Source organism: Pipra filicauda, unplaced genomic scaffold (genome assembly GCF_003945595.2).
Source record: "Pipra filicauda isolate LSUMZ 115617 unplaced genomic scaffold, ASM394559v2 scaffold5_size6683894_pilon, whole genome shotgun sequence".
Taxonomy (NCBI): Eukaryota; Metazoa; Chordata; class Aves; order Passeriformes; family Pipridae; genus Pipra; species Pipra filicauda.
The window spans coordinates 4951101-4971747 of NW_024104754.1; the positions used below are offsets into that span (position 1 = coordinate 4951101).

The 20647-nt window shown below is 38.9% G+C and overlaps 1 protein-coding gene across 5 annotated transcripts in view; it reads right to left on the reverse strand.

The window, feature by feature from the left end:
• Positions 1-5496: 5496 nt before the first annotated feature.
• The window catches only part of ZNF385B (zinc finger protein 385B), a 164271-nt gene continuing 149120 nt past the window's right edge, over positions 5497-20647 (reverse strand). For all 5 annotated transcript variants that reach the window (XM_039388017.1, XM_027731492.2, XM_027731491.2 and 2 more), the window contains 4 exons: positions 11017-11262; positions 9777-9955; positions 8579-8680; positions 5497-6968 (listed from right to left, as the gene is read on the reverse strand). In XM_039388017.1, coding sequence (XP_039243951.1) covers positions 6750-6968; positions 8579-8680; positions 9777-9955; positions 11017-11262 — 746 coding nt within the window. In that variant the 3' untranslated portion in view covers positions 5497-6749. The remainder of the gene's footprint in view (positions 6969-8578; positions 8681-9776; positions 9956-11016; positions 11263-20647) is intronic.

Here is a 20647-nt window from a genome sequence, read left to right on the forward strand (position 1 = left end):
CACTGTTCAACGTGAAAATTAGTTTTGAATGAAGCTACCACCTGCCTTCCTGAGGAGATAATATATCCCAAAAAGAAAGTGTTTGCAGGCATCACTGACCCTCTAAGGCAAGCATCAGAGATACCTGAAAATGTGCATAGTGCAGTCAAGGCTGACAGAACTTAGACAGGTAAATAAGAAGGGTTGTGGTTATGTTTTCCCCTATTCTTAGGATTTCTTATGTGCTAAAATCTGACATCACAAAATTTCATGCCAGTTTTACTCTTCCTGCAGTGGTGGTGGTTCTTTTTTGGGGGAGGGGTGGGAGGTGGGTTTTTGCTGCTGTGAGATTTAGGAAAGATGTCGAAGGTGGACTGTTTGGTAACTTTATAGTTTAGGGAGTTGCTTTCAAGTTCAAGGGCAGAATCAAAAATCTCACCAGCACTTGGTTGGAAAATGAAGACAGAGTTAACTCAGGGGATGGAGAAGGGAGCTGACATCTTAAATTGATGAGAACTGATACTTAAAAGGCTGATAGAGGGCTTGAGAAACAAGTGGTGTGGTTTAATGTGGTCACACATAGAGATCTCCTGAAGGAAATACAAAATCCTGGGAAAACAAAATGGAAATTTTCCTTGATGGACATGAGCCGTGTTTGGATATGGAGCTCCAGAGAGGGTGCTCATTGCTTGAAGTATCCTAAAAGCTGTAGCTCAGATTTAGTACTCTGACAGCACCAACTGGCTGCTGTGCGTGTTGGGCATTTAAATCTGCAGAAATTACATCGTATATCTAAAGCACAAAACACAGTTTTTACAAAAGAAGCCTGTGTGCCGTGGCTGTTCCTTGCCTAGGAAAATAGCTCACAGTAGCTAATATCTCCTAACAAATGTGTTTTTCAGCACCACTACAGTCAAATGCTTTCATGTAAGGCTGATGTATTTGTTTTAGTAAAACTTGCCAAGGCCTGAAACACATCACATTGCAATTACTGTGAGGTCCTTTTTTTGGTCTGAAAAATACAGCCTCAGCCCCTCCAAAATCCAGTCACGATATTACAGTATATGTAATTTCCCTTTTCCTGCCACTTTGACTTTCTCACCTTTCCAGATGAATCCTCCTTTCAGTTCTCCTTCTTCAGCCTATTGCAGGTAAGATGCTTGTCTTCATTTTTTCAGGCTTAGCAGGTGCCCACCATATTGTGAACCATCAGTCAGTATTTAGTGCTGCAAAGTTTCCATCAGCTGCTAATTGCCCTGTAGCACAGCAATTACTTTTGATTTTTCAGCAGAAGACCTTGTTATCTTTTAGAATTATTGACTCATTTAAGATGACAGGTCTTCTGGAGGTCACCTAGTCCAGTCTACTGCTCAAAGCATTTGGAGTTGGACTAGGTTGCTCACATAGCCCCATCTAAGAGCTTCCACAAGGGTGGATATTGCAATAACCTTCCTGTGCAACCTGCTCCAGGGATTACCCACTATTACTTCAAATCCTTTTTTTCTTATGTACGGTCAGAATATTCTTCTGCCTGCCTCCTCTCATCTTCTCATAGTGCTTCTCTGAGAAACATTTGCCTCTCTTTCCCGTGACACCAGGTCAGACACTTGAGGACAGTGGCCAGAACTGCCACAGCCTTCTCTGGGCTCAACACACCCACCTCACTTTCCTGAACACACCATGCTGGTTTCATGACCCCCTCTTGGCCTTCTCCCAAACTTGCTCCAATTTGTCAGTGACTCTCTCATGCCAGAGGCCCCAAGCTGGACACATTCCTCCAGGTGCAGCCACGCAGAGCGGGTTTATGTGTCCCTTAACCTGCTGCCCGTGGTTCTGCTAACACAGCACGGTATTCAGCTCAGTTCTGCTGCCACAAGGGCGCACTGCAGACTCGTGCTCCACCTGCCCACCACAAACTCTGGGTGTCCCCCTTCTGCCTGGGCCCTTTCCTGCAGAGCTGCTTGCTGGTACTGCAAGGGGGGCTCCTTCCCCAGCTCCTTTCCCTGGCACCCGAGTCCTATCAGGTTCCTGTCAAACCAGGTCACCAGCTTGCCAAGGTCCATCCATAGGGCAGCCTTACCCTCCAGCACACCACTGGAAAAGCGGGACCCTGGTTTCACACTCACACCTGTGTACTTCCCAAGGGCTCTCCGCCCCACTGTTCAGCTTCCCAAGGGCTCTCTGCCCCACTGCACAGGTCACCAGGGAGTGTGTTTGGTGTAACTGGCCCCCAGGGACAGTCCCTGACAGGCTGCCAGTGGCTGCCCAGTGCTTGGAGCTTGGTAACCCAGGAACTCCTACAGCCACTTTATAGCCATCCACCCAGACTTTGCTGCACACATTTGCTTGCTGGGATCCTGGGAGAGCTGGTGTTGGAAACCTTACCAAAGCCAGCCTAAGGGCACCCAGCTCCCCTTGGCTGTGTAGACAGGCCACTCAGACATTATTCTGCCTTTTGTAAACCTGTGTTGGTCAATCCCAATCACTTACTTGTTTTCACGTGCCCAGATTCTCATTCTTGACATTTTGGAAGACAGGCATAAAGTTGTCCTTTTCCCTGTCCTGGGATACCTCCCTCAGCTGCAGCCTTTAAAAGGCAAAAGTCTTAGTTTGGCCTCTTCCTCTTCTGTTGCTCAGTAGGCATCCAGCATGCCACACAGTACTCTATCAATACACATAAATACAGATATGAAACTAAAAGAAATAGAAACATTTCTAAAATGTTACTTTAATAATAAAACATTGTAATATCTAAGAATTCTAGACATGCAAAAAAAAAGGCTTTACCTGAAATGCTGGTCATTCCAATAAATACTTAAGAATGCCAAAGTTGGCACTTGAGACAACTATGTTAAGAAAAAAAAAAACATTTAAAAAACATACTAGCCACAGCAGGAAAATCATGACTACTGTCACCAGAAGGTGACAGCTGTGGAGATTTAATGTCCAACCAAGCATGAATGAATAGTGCAGTACCTCACTTACTCAAGGTGAAAGGTTCAAAAGATATATCTTAAGGCTCACTGGGTTATTGCTAGATCAATAAAGACAGTGAAACACTTCCTGCAGTTTAAAACAACCATGCTCTATTTTTTTTCAGACAAATGTGACAAATTCTTTTGCAAAACTTTTCTGAGCATAAAATTTGTAGTTCAAGTTCACATTTTAAGAAAGTAAAACAAGGTAATTTATTTTTAATGAAAAAGTCTCTTTCTTAAAGGAACTATTAGTTTATCAGCAGATGGACCCAGTGTAACATTATCAAAGGAGTTCAAGAGGTAATGTCGACTGGGCAATGTGCGTGCTAGCTCCTGTCTTCTTCCTTCTGCTATCTGACCAAAACTAGAGGGAAGGGTTTCATTATCATTTTGACCTGCAGAAAGGAGAGGCAGACACACTAGTATCCTAGTATGCAATGGTCATAGAAGGTCTTATTGCTATTATTTTTCTTTTTAACAAAGCAATCTATACAAATCATCAACCTGTACAGACTAGTGGACCACATCTCTGCTTGATAACCCTTTATGAAAATCTTTTGCAATACAGGGACCATGACCCAGTCACATGTACCAGAAGAAAGTTCCTGCTGATGTGTGATCTGGTCTGGATCCTTCTTTTTCTGCTACAGAAAGATGGCAGTGCCAGGTGATAATCCTTATAGCTTCTGACTTCTCATACAGGAACAACTTGCAGCTCAGAGTACAGTGAACAGACCTAGAATAATACACATACAAGAGGACGTGATCCTGTTACTTTAACCTTATTACCTTAGTGGTTTGCACATTTTATACCTTTATTCAAAAGGCTAACACTGCAGATAATTGTATTTCATCACTCTTTCTCTGTTACAACGAATGCATGAATTTCATAGCCACCTGTCTGTAATAATATAACACCTCAGGAGAAAATATCTTAACATTACAAAAAAACAGCTGATGGTCTTTGTGTATGATACAAATTCTCTTTCCCATGTAGAGCTCATTTTTAAAATGAGAGGGTTTGCCATTTATCCTGTAATTATCATCTCAAATGCCCAGTCCTGCATGTTGCAGACAAAACTTTGGTGGCAAGCAGAGTTACAGTACACAAAATGTAAGTTAGCACAGCCAAGAGTACAAAGACTGTTGAATACGAATCCTAACATGACTCTTTCTTGGCTCATAATCAGTGTCTTTTAGCTCCTTGTATTTCATAGATTAATTTCTTTCATTGCTGACTGACATAATACATTCTTTCACCCTTACTGACCCAAATATTTTTCAATTGCAAGATGCTCTTTGAAATAATCAGCTGTCCAAGAAACCTGCACACCCCTGGTTGACCCCTCCTTAGTACAGGTTTTCTGTATATTATATAGGAACGCTTTCAATTGCAGAAACTTGCAATTGCTTGAAATGTCTCATAATCAACAGTAGGTTATAAAAAGCAGGTAAAATAGTGGTTCAACACACAGACAACTCTGGTTTCCTGAGGAACCAGGTAAAATACACAGTTCTGTAAAACTTGCTCATGTTGGACAGAAACAGGCTTCTCGTGGAATTAACTCCTCTGAAGGTATCTGAGCAGTTAAATCTGACTTCCTACAAAATCAGACACAAACAGATGCACATGGTAGAGTGTCTACCCATACTACGTCGTAATTCTCACAGTCCACAAGTTTAATACAAAGGCAGCTGCTTTCCCAGAGGATGCTAAAAGCCTGGACTCCCTTACCTGCCGCTTGGGAGATGATTCTCCAGCAAATTATCCTCGTTGACAGCTCCACAGAATAGTGGTAATTGGGCAGAATTACATTTGCAGAAAATGGTCTTTAAAAAACTACTATGAGGCTACTATGTTGGTCTGTAAAATCTCTATTATAAAGTTTCTGAAGTTATTTTCCTTGGCCTTTGTGGATTTGTAATGGCCCTGTTGGCTCTGTATTAACCCTAATAGCCTTACAGTTGATTCCTTTTATTCTTGTACTCTTTACTTTTCACTTTGTATTAACAAAGAAAAGACTTTTGAAGAATAGATCAAGCTTTTCAGCAGTGAAAAATAGATAATTTCAAAGCTTTCCCAAACACCTCCCTTTAAAAGCCTGCTGCTGCATCAAGCAGCTGCTTACTTTGCCCATGCTTCAGAACAAGTCCTGGCTCTAAAGTGACCTGCTTCCAGTCTCAGATATACCCAGGATGGTTTTAAAGTTAATCCTTAAGCTCCACTAGTGACAGCATAACCATGGTGTAGCATTTCAGTGGTGCAATAATAAAACCATAATCACTCACCTGTCTCTGCTGCTTCTTCCTCCAAATCTCTGATGTGGTGAATATTTACAGTCTTGCTGCAAAAAAGCCCCAATAAATTTTATTACAGGCTGTAGTAAGGAAAAGACATTAAAACACATGGGAAGCAAAAACAGGTTCTGTAATTATATTTTATTGCAACTCCAATGCTTTGTCTGCTCCTGAAGACTCCTTTAGCTAAATTTGTTTCAGACTTTTTTTTCTGTACCAATTAAAAAACACAATAAGCATGTACAGTTTTCTTATTATTTTATTGAAAAGGTACATTTAAAAAAATACACAGACATTTTACTATTATGGATTGCTGATAAAGATGCTCTAAAAGTTAATTCTCTTCTTATTTTTCTTTCTTCCACCTGTTGTCCCCATTATCACATAATGACTTCAGTCTGAGTACTGTGTATTTATTCACCTTTATAAAAGGGTTGGGGAGGTAAGAAGATAGGTGGGGCATTACTGCAACATATTCAGTAAACAGAGAATATGATTAATTATAAATATTTTATGTTCTGTACATTATTGCATTAGGAAGCCACAATGTTATGCAGCATCGTTACAGAGGAAACTAGTTAGAAATGAGGAAAAAAGGATATTTACGTACAAATACATGGATCCATTGTCTTCTTGAACAATGCATGTGAGCTGTGGCAATGTGCAGTTGAAAAGCTTTTTTTTTCTCTTTAAACATTGCTTAGCAACACCAGTGAGGAAACAACAAAAATAAGTTAAATGAAAGTAGCAAACAAGTAGTAATCTTAACTCTATGTTATATGGCTTTCTATTTTTGATTTCTCTAAATCAAGTGTGACACAAAAGAAATAATTAAAAGCTTCAGCGCTGCATTGCTTTCAAACATTTGCACAGAAACTAAAAATGTGAAAATCAGACATGTGATACATCTTTAATACTACACAAATACACCAGTACTGGGGCCTAGGACAGCACACAATCCCTGTCAACAAGAACACATGGAAAAAAATGGATGCAATTCTTTATTGAGATGTTATCCATGACCTAGCATTTGGTTCATCTACTTTTTTCCATATTGGATTGTAACCAATTGGTTTTCAGAGAAGTATTTACATAGGTGTGAGTGAGGAAGACCCTAGTTTTCAAGTCTGTCAGGAAAATATTTTATGTTCCTTGATTCCAAGGTGCATCATATAAATTAAAAAAAAAAAAAGAAAAGAAAAGAAAAAAATGAATAGATGCATGAATCTTTAATGGTATAAATGTTATGAGCAATTTAATTTTTAAGCAAATCGCACTATTTTGATTAAAAAAATAGAGACAGAGAGAGACTGAGAAAGTTGTCTAGACTCCAAAATGCACTGCCATCAATGATGGATTTTATGATGTGGTTGGATGAGGTGTCCTTCTGGATGGCATTGCAAAAGCGAAACACATTTTAAAATCTCGACCCCTTTGCTGCTTTCCTTTTACCCTTTGTACTGGCCATAGTTATCTCTTTTTTACATCAATAAATTAGTACGGTGCAAAAAGTATGGAGGCAGGCGTCGCCCGGATGGGCCCATGGGCTGGCCTCAGGAGAGCTGGTGGTATTGCTGGTGCCTGGAACAGGGATGCAGAGGGCCGGGGAGGAAGGGACAGAGCTGATGAAACAGCTGCAGCTGCAGCAAGAGGAGATGAGAGGAAAGCAGGTGCCAGCGGCTTAATCATGTCCTTCTGGAATGCAAGTTTTGCCTGGAATAAAACACACACAAAAAAAGCAATGTAAATACAGTTCTCCCCATGCCTACTTTTACATGAGGGAAAAAGTGAACTCTGACAGAGCATGCTGTGGCTTTTCACAGATGCCTCATGTCAGCTGCTTAGAAATGTTACCTACATTGTCCTCTTACTCCTAAGGCAATTAAAGCAACCAAATCCTATATTTAAAGACACATAAATCTCGTGAGTCTAGAGACAGTCACACTGATGTTTAGAAGGAAGCATAATTTGCAAGTGAACAACTTTATATAAATTATAACTGTGCATGAAATATTAAAAAAAAACATGATTGAGACTTCAATATCAAAAGTCAAATTTTCCACTTGCAAAAATGAATTATAGAAAAGTAGACTGGTCAAGATGGGAAGCTGGATTAGTCCAGTCAGCTTCTGACCTGACACTGCAGACCTGCTCTATTCAAAGTAGAAATATTTTTTAAGATCAATACCATAAAGAATTTTTCCTGAAATAATTATTACTCAGTTTATGACCTACAATCATTCCTGGTGCTTGTGGTGAAACAGATAACCAGAAATATATACACTGTGGTCTCACTGAAAATGGTTTGCACCATAATCACACGTTTGTGGGGGAAAAGATACTCATGTCCTTCCCTTATAACTGGTGGTCTCTTCTTATGCAATAGATTATAAAATTATGTATTACACAAGTGAAGATTAGCGTGTGCAGAACCTATTGAACGCAGAGACTTAGAGAAAGCCTGCAGTATTTGCATTTGCCTCTACACAATTACAAAGACATATTAATATTTCAGCTTTTAAAAGCTTTTCATATGCTTCCTCATGCACACATACATCTCATCTCTCTCTTCCCGATTGTTTTTGTGCCATAGGTGGCAAGCACTTTTCTCTAATGAATAAAGTACAGGCTTTATTTATGAGCAAATAAACATACAAACTGTGCTGTGCTAAAGCCAGCCTGAACCCTGGTTGCAGCTGACCGGCAGAGCCAGCTTCTGGGATTCCTGGAAATGCAGGCGGGTGTGAAAGGGATTGGCTAGGGGCACAGAGACAGGACAGGTGTTTTGATAGCCAGTGACAGGCAGCCTGAACATACAGATAGGCAATCAATTTTCCTAAACACCTGATGACTCTTTTGCACCAACTAATATATCCACACAGCACTCTGTTTTGCTGTATGAAGAGAATGAACCTTAGTATTTTTATATCTTAACATCCTATATCCTTTTCCCTGACTGCATCCATCATAACTGAGAGTTATCTCAGGTGTGCAGAAAGACAGAGTATATCCATTGCTGCTTTCAAGAAGTGCACTAGCCCAGCAGAGCTGATACCTTTCCACAGGGGACATGGTTCATTCCCCATTCCGCTGATTATTCCCTTCTTCCTAGCAGTAAATAACACTCACAGTGCTGTCTGCATACCTTTGACTGGGCAGACAGAATACATAACTATCTTCAAATCTGATCCCCGTGCAGACTCAGCCTGCGGGGGAAGAGAGGCTGCAGAAGCGTCAGGTCTGTCATATTCCTGTCTCTGTGCGGTGGGAGTCCCCAAGGTCACAAATTCGCACAGACAGTGAGGAGAAATAAAAATACTTACTGCTAAAATACTTGGGTTGCGCTGCAGTTTGTTGTAAGGACTATATTTAGGTTTCATAGGCTTTCCCGCAACTCTGTCCTTATGCCTTCGGCTGGAAATGTGCTGAAATAAATATCCTCACATTTAATTAGCTGTTTAAACATTTCTTGGTTTTGAGTTTGAAATTGATTTATCAGCAGGATATGCCTAAGTCCCTGTTTGTAAGATAAAGTAGGTTCTTTAGAGAGAGCAAAAATAAGTTTTGCTAAATTAAACATAACAATTTGAAGCACATCAAATAGAGAATCAGAAACTAATCAAATACAGTGTATTTTGTGATCCAAGACAGACTCTGCAAATTATCGGTATTTTTGTTAGTATCTCCTTTTTCCACTTGAGGAGCTTCAAATCAGGCAGAGCTGTAAGCACTAGGTCATAGGGATATTCAGAAGTAGGAGGTAAATTTCCATCTTGCTCATGCTGTTCAGTTGCATAAATAATTCAATATTAGCTGAAGGAAGAACCATTACCCAGGGATATGTCTACACCATGGAATTTAATGTTATCTTAGAACTAACTAAAATAACAAGGAATGAGAGGACACATCCACACAGCACAGCACCATCCAGTTAGAGATTCCCATTTGGGTACCAGCAACACTATGTCTGCATGAGCACAGCACTGAACGCAGGGCTAATTGACTCAGAGAAGAGCTGCATGTTCATACAGCTACACTGTTAATGATAACATTGTTCTACACAATTCAAACGTATCTGTAGTATTACCCTCCTGTTGACTGTCCCAAACAAATAGATCTGAGTCACATTTTCCCTCTCATACAGCATTAAAAAGTATTCCAGCAGACTGAAACAGCACTGAAGGAGGAATTCAGGGAATCTCAACACAGAATTTCTTATATGTGGGAGACTAAAGTTCAAATCTCTCTTGAACCACAGCAAACTTTTAAATGAGATCTCCTATGTTATTCATTGATACTGATACCTCTGTTTTACGACTGTCAAGCCCATTTTTCCCAGCTGAGACAATTAGCTGAACTTGACCTATGATGAACTATTTAGAAATAGTTATGGGATGACAGATAAGAAACAGTAAGTTCACTTGGTATTCACCAAAACATCTTCATGTAGCCCTACATCCCACCTACAATATTGCAATACAGCTAAAGCCAACAAAGTAGCTCCAGATACATGCAAACTACCTGTTTAAGTTGAATTTCTGAATTAACATGGACATCACAGATTTCACAATGAAACGTCTTGTTCTGCAGTCCTGACCCTTTGCTGCCATTCTGCACCTTCAGTCGGGATCCAGGCCTAGGGTAAGACTTGATGGGACCAGCACCGTTCCGAGCCTCGACCATGGTCTTGTGCTTGGAGCCTAATGGGCAAGGAGATGCAGGTGAGCTCACGATCAGCAGCATAAAAATATGTCCATCAGCCTTGGGACTTTGCAATACATTTATCTTCAAGACAGAATGGTTAAAGTCACGACAGATTGGGACTAATTATTACTCTTTGTTCAGAGTAATTCCCACTTCCATGATTTAAAGGCAAGCCAGAAGGGTTTGTGCAAAAAGCGAACAACAGACATACTGGACCACTGCCTTGCTGTTTGGGGGCAGTGTGTGACTGTATGGCCAAAGTGTTTGCTGCTTATTCTTCTGCCACAATCCATATAGCCAGTGAATCACAAAACAGAGTATTAGCCTAGAGCGGGACAGGAACCACAGCAATCGCTCAAAACATGCCTAGGAAGAGTAATAATTCAATAAATATCCTCTGATTTGGAAGAAGAAATGGCTGCTTTGTCCATTTCAAGAACGGATTACAGCTGTAAAGCCAGCTTCAATGGTTTGTTAACAAGCTTTACATCACCAGCACACCAACACACACAGCAGACAGAGCACATTAGGGATTGCTGCTTGTGGCCTATTAAAGGGAGCATATCTAACAATCATCAGAAGGTTTTAGGACATCTAGGAAATCTAATGAGCCCATCCTGAAATTACCAAAAATATGAAATAACAATAATTACTATAAGTTGTGCCAGCAAAATAACAGATACCAGTGATAGTGAGACGAAATATGAAAGAGAGGGAGAACAGACATTTTAGAAACCTTAGTGTTACAGAAACCACTATGATCATACTGTGATCCTCACTGGGGAGGTGTGATGGCATCTGATTAGGTAACATGAACTGTCAAGATTTTGTCAACTAAAAACATATAGAGTACATGAAAGACAGTCAAAAATATTACAGAGTGCTTTAATAGAATATCAAACACCACACATGAAATTGTCATTAACGAAACTGGTTTTGTAACGTGACATTGTAAGTTTTAACTAAAAGATTCTTCAGCAAAGTGTGGCTACCAGCTTATTACACTGAATTTTAAAAATTTTAACACAAAACTGACTTGTACCATACAGATACTCACCTGTATTGTGGGCTTCTAGCTGTGAAAGAGAATTCACAGCCACTTTGCATAATGAACAGTAAAGTAGTTTTTTGGCTTTTTCCTCTTCTGACTCAGTAACTGTGTTAGCAGCTCCATTCGTGCTCTTGGTGGATGAGGCAGGTGCTAAAGGTGCCACTGCTGCCACTCCAGATTTGGGAAGAAAAGGACCCGCTTCTGTATTGGACTGCTGACTTGCACTATTGGGTTTTGCTTTCCCTTTATCTTCTAAAAGAAGCAAAATACATATGTAATAATATGCCACAAACAAAAAAATCATACAGTAATAGTCCTGTGGATTTAGTGAACCTAACACAACAGGGGCCTAATTCATTTCATTTTATAAAAGAGAGCAGCCCCTTTGTGTAATCTGACAAAAGGGGTGATTTTCCTGTTTTTAATGTTACCAGTGAATACTAATGACTTCAAAAAATTCATGCCACTGCTGTTGCTGTCATGCTGCAGGTATTGCCAGTTGAAAGAAGCCCAAGAAAGCCCAAAGGCAGACAGGCTTAGGGACTGGATAGCACTCAGAAAAACATGCAAGGCTTTGCACTGGGTATTACAAAAATATTTCTCAAGAACAATATATTTGCCTTTTGAAGGGGTCAAGTTTCTCAAAGTCACTGGGTGGACACTGAAAGGCTCCAGCACCATTTTGACATGATATCCCTCATTCAGTTACAGGAATTGATTATGGTAACTACACGACACACATGAACATGGCTGCTAATATTTTTAAGTTTTTCCAAGAACAATTCCCCATATATCTGTAGATCAGATGGCTTCATGTGCCTTCAATGCATTCCCGTATCACTTCACAAGCATGAGTCAATCATCTGTGCAGATGGCAATCACAAAGCAAGATATTAAATGTCCCAACAGGGCCTAAAGAGGAACTTTGTGCCAGAGCCAGTATTCAAATGCTCCCTACAAGTGCTGCCCACAAGAGCTCATTGCATTTTAAGCTATTCAACTGCAGGCCTTGTGACCACAAGCCGTATTAGTTGCCAGCAGTAAAACAAGCTCCACCTATAAAAAACACGGGATGAGAGGGGGACAGTGCAGTGGTGATGGTATGAGCAACCCTGCCAAAATGGACATGAGAAATGATTGAGTTGTCGCTCTGAACAACAGGAATCAAATTTTATTATCTAAGCAAGTACATCATCTATATAAGAGCAACCTCTTAAAAACTACTTATATCCCATTTGAAACCCCTGGCATAGTTTTAAATAGAGTTAAACTGTCTTTAAAAACTAGGTTCTATTTTGAGCATTTATTTTTAAACATGGATACTTGCACTTTATGTTTACAGTTACAAGACTCTGTTTTAACATGATTCTGTGTATCAGGCCAATGTTGCTACCAAGAATTCTGAAAACAGGATTGTACCCACTCAAACAAACACTTGAGAGCATGTATGATCTATGAACAGCCATTCTGAAACTAAAACCCACAGTTGTTGGCGTATTTCCCAGAAGAGCATTGTAGTACATCAATTTTAGATTGTTATAAATGAGGAGAAAAAAAATTCTAATAAAACAACAATTATTTTTTAAAATAGCAATAAAAATACTTTGAAATTACACAATATGAACAGAACTAAGCACTGAAAATGGTCAAGTACAAAGACTACAATTAGGACCAAATTAATGTTAAAACCAGATTCTGAAGGTATTTTGATGGATAAAGTATGACAAAAGAAACTGATGTTAAATTGTACTTCATAGGCTATTCAATTTTAAAGTCTCTATAGTAATAAGTCACATCTGCAAAAATCTAGAACACTTTATGTGAGCCATGAGTCTTCATAAAATACAGTTTTAACAAATAGCATTTGCTAGCATTTTAAATTAAAGAGTTTTCAATATGGAAAATTCTCAGAGGTGCTAATATCTACAAATGAAACACACTGAACAGTTGCCATTTGTGAATTCACATTACAGAAAAAATAGACTTCTTGTTGTTGTTGTATGCAATATTATGCCAGACTGCAAAAGGCACAACACCAGGACATATGCAAACCTGAGTGGAATAAAGGAACGTTCCTCAGTATTTTGCATTTCAGGCCTTAAAAGAAAAATACACCTGCAGAACTGCAAGCTGTATGGTACACTACTGACTACACTTCTAGTTTGGGTTTGGATTTTTATGCTGTTTCCCATATATTTTTTTTAATGTAAGCATAAAAACTCAGTGCTTTTGAAACATCTCCTAGAGGTAGAAGTCATCTCCTGCAGTGAGTGAGAGAGGAGGTGGCAGGGGGCAGCAGGAACAGCGGATGATGGGCGCAAGGCAGACCCCTGGCCTGAGAGACACCCCCGTGCTGCGAGCACACGCTCACACTCCTGCCTGCAGCCCCTGCCTGCACTGTTCTCGCTGACCACAACAAGAGGGAGCAGATTTTTATTTCTTTGTTTTGCCATCGAGTGTCTGCAGAGTGAGATCCCAAGACACAGAAGAAGATCCATTTTATGCAGGTCACCAATTACCATCACAGACTGATGGTTTTCCAATGTTGAATTTAACAGCTGATTGAAAAATTACAGATTTCACTTCTCACCTAGCTGGCCACCAGCTGATGTAGTATGTAGGGGTTTATATTCCCTAGATTTACAGTGTTTTCACTATTTATAATACGAAGCAATTCTAGAGTATACAATGTGTAACAAACTAACAAGAAACTTCCAGAAAACTAGAGATAAGTTACCAGCATCCAGCTGGGCTCAATTCCACCAGTATTGCAGCTTTTGGAAAGAACCTCAGTTCACATAATAACTCCATCATTTGGAAAGCTTCCTGAAGCAAATAAGCTCTTCATCGATGGGGATGTATAAGGAGAGACATACGCCCCTCTATGAATTAATGTTTCCTTCCACCATTCTAAATGTTTAATGCAGAACATCTTCAAAGATCATAATTGTAAGGTTATTATACAGTTTAACTCCCACAGAAAGTACACAGAGCTAAGTGCATATTTGTCACTGCAGTGGGGCCAGAACTGGGTTTTCCTGGCTTCTAAAATCAGAAAATTGCACTTCTCCAAATGGGCTTTTGATAACAGCTTATTGTTTTCAATCCACAGAATTCAAAACACCATTACTTAAAGTTTTATGTGTGAGACAGAAATGCTAAGTATTCAATCATGCAAAGCACAGGAAATGCAAATTGCATGTATATACAAACCACAAAGAAGATTATTCTTTTTTTTTTCTACTTGTAGCACAGAGCTAACAAATAATATCTGCACTCAGAAATCAAAAAATGTAACTGTTAATGGCTGCATGCCATATTTCCAAACGATAATCACCTTATAAAATACATGTGGATGGTGAAATACAGCTGTAGGATTATAGTCCTCTTGCTATTTCTGAAGGCAAGTATTATTGAGAATAGGCTCAAACTTGCTCTGATCTCCACCTGGGCTGAGACCAACAGAGCAAGAGCCCAAATGAGTGCAGAAGTGAGTCCATCCTGCCCCAGACCACTGACACAGCAGCTTCTGCTGCATGAGCACAGCTGGAAGCATTAGACCATGGCAATAGAAGCCTCTTCCCTGAAAGCAGTAGCTGTGATTCAATCTGCATCAGGTCAGGTTGAAATGCTCACATCAAAACTCATGTGCAAGAGGTTAATTTAAAATCTAATTTGTACTGTTGCACTGTATCTGACTACGTTCCTTTTCCATTTAAAAAAGCCATACTTCATCTGTGTTAAATTCTTGTCTTTAAATTAAGTCTTCCTTTTCTTCAAGATTCCAGAAAAGTAAATTGATGACGCAGGTTCTTACTGAAGCCTGAATTTATTTTGAAGTAGAGCCCAGGGAAAAAAACTAAAGCAAGCTAATTAAGTATTGCTTTGGGCTCAGTAATATCATGCTTTTGTCACCCATTACATTGTTTTAATTCTGCTTTGAAGTTTATTTCATGTATTTCTGCTTGTTTGACTCATGCTTGTGTCAGCTCCATGTTAAAATTCAATCTGACCAGTCACTTTGACCATATGTACCAAGGTCAGGACACTGCATGATAACACCTGACAGGTTCAAATCTACAAGTTCTACCTCACAATAGAAGACCAGCTGGACTGACTTACCAACCTTTGCAGGTCACACGACTCTCACTATAGCTGCTATGGCACAATCATAGGACCTACCTATTAATGTTGAAGTCCTAGTCCAGCTAAGTGAAGGGGTTTTACTTCCTAGCCCAAAAAGGGGCAAAAATGTTACTGTAAAACTTCTTCCCAATGACAAACAACCTCCGTCTCCTCTATTCAATTATTTTCTTTCCTGGCAAAAAAAATGAATATGAGCACTCTGCCCCAGCTCACAGTTCAGTGATCAATGCAAGCCATGAAGAAAGTAAATAGATATTTTTTAATCTTACTAACCATTCCATTAAGCAGTTTGGTTTATAAGGCACCTTTAAGAGACTGTACTTATTTTACTTTGTGATTTGTGTGAAGTGTTTACAATTTTATAACATATATATATTTACATGTTATAAATAGATATTTTACAATTATCTCATACCATACTAAATTGTGCCTATAGGCATTGATTTCTATAGCCAGGAAATAGACCTTTTGGAGTGAGAGTGAAGATTTGGTGCCTGTTAGGAAGAAGTTCTAATTTGGACTTCCTGACGATATCATACATGCTATTTCAACAAAAAAGTTACTTAAAATTCAAATCCTTAACTCAGAATTTACATTCTTGATAAAAATAAAAACAATGAGAATTCTAAATCTCATTAATAAATCTAGAATGTCAATGGAACAAGTTTTTCTTTATCAATAATATCCATTGCTACTAACACCCCACAACACGCCTATCTGCACAGTTATCACTGATGATATACAAAACAACTTTGCAATAAACTTCTGTTCCACAACAGCTTATTCAAATAGCAGCTGGAATTAAAAGATTATCCAAGGTACACATGATACCTGATACACTTGCAAGAACCCTTTCCAATACGTATTCTAAAATCTTTTAGATACGAATTTCGGCTATGGTCCTAATAACCCTTACAAAACTGTCATGTAAATTTTCTGCCAGTATATAATAAATAAATAAACTTGCTCTTACTGTAACAGTAACAGAAGAAATAATATTTCAATTACTGAAAATATTGTGTGTGTATCTGCATGTGATGAAAAGTATAGCTTTGCACCTGCCTGCTTCTCTTCTCCACCAGAAACTGGGACCATTGCCCACGACTTGTGCTGAAAGCTGAGCATGCAGACAGTAAAGGATCCTGGGATAGAGAACAGCTGCCCAGCACAGCCCTGATTGCGATGGAGGAGGCTCCCCACCAGGAAGAGACCATGCCATGCTTATCACCACCCACCGCCAGGCTTCAGCTTCCCACCTTTCCTTGTGCCAGGTCCTTTTCTGCATGCCCCAGCTTCAGGCACTGAATGGCAGCCGTACACAAAGTACAGCAAAAGGGCAGCACAGACACTGCAAAGTGGCCATGGCTGCTCTATAACCCTACACTGAGGCTCTTTTGAGAGATTTGGTCATTTGCCATCCTAGATATAGAAATCTGGTTTTATATTTCTTTTACCTGCTCACACAACAGAACACATTGCCAAGTTAGAAGAGAGCATAATGGACAATAATTCACATAAATTGTGCTACAGGGACCTACTATTAGTTTGAAGTGTTGATTTTAGAGAATAAAACAAACATATCTCGAAAACTGGTAAAGCTGTGAGTAAAACAGATTTTCAGGTTCTCCCTATAATTTCAACAGTTCCAACTATGCTTGTGAATATTGGGCTGCATTAAAAAACCTTTGAAGCCCACAGTGGTCACAGAATGGGACAAGGAAATCAATGAGATTGCCAGTCGATTGTATTACATGCTCTTTCCCTGATCGACTGTGTGGGAAAGGTAAAATCAGTTGCATTAATTACAGTGGTAGACAATCCAAGAAATTTTGCTGAAAAGCTTATCACTGTAGCTAAACTGGCGTCAATAAACACAAAGTAAAAGTGTGTCTATTGAAAAATAAAATTCTCAGTTTAAATTTAACATGTTAAATACTTGGTTCATCTGACACAAATCTAAAAAGTGACACATTTCCCACTACATTCTTTTTCCTACACTTCTTTATGACAATGCTGAAGAGAGGCGAGTTACTTGATATTACTCAAATGTAGTGTTTGACCTCTCTGTTCTAAGCTTTCTGCACACAAAACAAGAAGGTGGCCCCCAGACCAAGTGATGTTCAGTTTAAGAGCAGAGACGACAGCTGCAGACAGACAGGTATGAAATCACAGAGACAGAACAACTAACACGGGCACTGGTGTGGCAGTCAAAGTTCTCACAAGTTTTTTTCTGTTTTTCAGTCCATCACAGTGAAAGAGAAATTTTCAGAGTTGAGAATAACAGAAGGAAGTTTGGCAGCTAATTGCAGAGAACTCTTCACAAATAGGCCCAGGAAAAGCGGGAAGCTGTTTTGGAAGCTGTTTTTAATGGTTGATGGGTGGTAGGTGCAAGACAGCAGTTTGAAATATATTACAAAAGACATACAAAGGTATAGAGAGCTTTGAAAGTGAAGGACATAAATTTGGAGGGAAAAAATCAGTAGCTTTACCTGTACCATAGAAATATTATAACAAAATTTGCAGCATTCAAAACAAAAACATTAAAAGTAAAGAGATCACAGTCAAAGAGGTCACAAACCTGGTTGAATGTAAGTAACGGAGACATTAAGAAACCAAACCAAAATAAAATCAAGGTGGGGAAAACTTATTTAGTCACACTGTACTTGTAGTACTGCCTAACCAAACCTTAGGATCTACCCTGGGACACAGGTCGGGGAACAGAGAACATCCTCAAGTCATTATACTGGAAACAATAGCTGCTCTACATCTCTTTGCCCTGAAATAAGATATGGAGGGACAAGATGATCAATGAGTGAATTAATAAGATGACAAGAAGGGCATCCTTCAATCTATTAGCAGAAAAGCTACTGAATAGAAAATCAGACAATAGCTCCAGAAAGAAAAGCAAGTTTCAAAATGTGCTTCACAGAAAGTCTTATCTTAATCTGGTTCACACTACTATAGAGGAATAAAGCACACACACACAATTACTTCTTATGAAGAAGATGAACACTATGAGTAATATATGCCATAAAGACAATAGCAGGAGAGCAATTAAGTCATTAATGGTCACAACCTTTACAGCATTTTAAGTACTCTGGCCTGCATCTCAGCATCACTAAAAAAAACCCCAATAAAACAAATAACAAAGAGCATTAGGTTATTTCTTGACACTCATTAAGACAGAGTTAGCTAAGTTTGATAAGGTATTTTAAAATCTTTTTTGTTTTATCTCCACACTTGCTGAATAATGAGACACTAATGGCTGTCAGACAAAATACCTACTTTCTCACCAGTTGTGCAGTCTACTGAGAAATGAGGCTGAAAAACCCGTAGGGCTCTGTTCTAGAAAAATTCCACTGCAAACCTACATTCAAATCAGACAGCACAGTGCATCTATTAACCCTTTGGTAACCTTTACTTTTTGTAAAATCTTTTTTCTTGCACTTCAGGCTGTGTGAAAAACAGCTAAGTTTTGCATAATGAAATAAATCTGTTTGTCACATTCTAAAAAGAACTAATATTCTCTCTATATACAAAGATGAGAAACAAATAGAAACTATAAATATAAAGCTTTTCATCTCAAACACAAATGTGCCCTGAAGTAAGCTACAACATATTTTCTCAAGATACTGAAGCTACATCAGGAAATGTCTGGATGGCTGTGCAATAATAGGTGAACTTGGTAGCTAGACTGATTATTTGATTAACTGCATCACTTCTCTCCAACAGGCTGAGCCAAAGCTATCTTTTTTCACTTCAGAAGTATTGCTTGTATGGCTACGGTACAGCAGTGATGTTGACAATTTTTTAGGTACTTTATTTCTGATCTGGTGTACCAAAGACTCTTACAAAGGAAGTTGTGCTTTTTTTCAGAGTACAAAAATGTTTGTAACTGATCAGATTAAAGATGTAATGTTACAAAGGTTTGCAATTTTGAATGGTTTTAATTTTTATGAAAGTGTATTGATGAGAACTAGAAAATATTCAGAAGTACACATAGTGTGTAAGTGTGAAACCTTGCCCTGCAAAATCTATTTCTGTACCTATTTGTACACCTTCCCAAACTGAGAATGCCTGCTGCTCCAATTACCAGAGTGTCTGAGATGATCATGCTGTATTGCCTATGATTTTTAATCAATTCCTTGCACAGTTTGAGATTCTTAGGGGATTGGTTTAGGTTGGCTGGTTGGTGTTTTAGATCTGTTTTACAGACTAAGATCAAGAAAAATCTGTATGCACTCACCAGGGCGGACAAAAAACAACAACAAAAAAAGGTATTTTGGCATGCACATAAAAAGCATATAGCAAAATAACTATGCAAAAATTGTTATGTATCGACAAAGGGCATTCACATTTCAAAAAGCCTCTTATTTAATATTTCAACATAATGCAATTTCTCTCTGCAAAAGCAAGAGGAATAAGAAGGGTTGATTTTGCACTGTTAGCCAAAATGCAGGAGTGTATGTAGTACGTCTGCAGAAAACAAACTAACTTCCAACACTCACTTAAGGCAATTTGTGTAGCGTCTCCATGTCACCTGCTTGTCTTCAACCATTTTTTACAGAATCCAGGTTATGTCAGACTTGTCTTTTCCTCATCTGAAAAGAGATTATTACAAGTCCCAGCTTCTCTGTCCCCTCCTTCCCCTTCTCCCACCCCAGTTTTTAGACTTAATAGGGTGAACAGATAACTATGGTGAATGCAGCATGTTACTTCCAGAGAAAATCAACTTGTCTACAAACACCAATTCAGAGCAATTTCCTAGTGTATAGTACCAACATCTACTTTCTCAGTGACACATTGATAGGTTGAGAAAACTCTCACTAGAAGTTTGTTCATAAAACTCATCAAGATCAGGAGCACTATGGTGCTGGAAACAAGGTGGATCTAAAACACAGCTAGCAAGTGTGAATGTTAATTTAAAGAATATCCATAATGTGAGACCACCCAAAAGCTTAGTCTTCCTGGGTCCCGTTGCTGTATAGCTAGGTAAATTTACTTTCATCTTTTCTGAGCTATGCCAGTCTGTTTTGGCTGAAATGGAAAAATCTGCAAGTTGGAAAATTATAATACAGCGTGGGCCAAGCTTGAAATACAATATAAGATCTGCTATTACGAAATGTGACTCTCCTCTGGGTAAGAGTAAATTATTTTTGCTAGTTATACACTTATCTCTTTCTGACACCAGACATCTATTATTTTGAAAATATTTTATACTCGCATTCCAGACTCTGCTATATTTTTTTTAGAGGTCCTGGAATGCAAACTTTCTATACTATTGCACTGTCTTTTAAACTTTTTAATAATGTAGGAATGCTTAGAAAAATAACTTTCAACAAACATACTGTATTCTGCCCAGACATCCTTCACTTCTATATAGTCTTGGTTCATCTTCTCAACATTGGCTCATCCATTTATGAATCTGAAATACACTACTAGAAACACATTTCACTTGCTGTTTGTACAAACCAAAAAACTTAAAACTCTA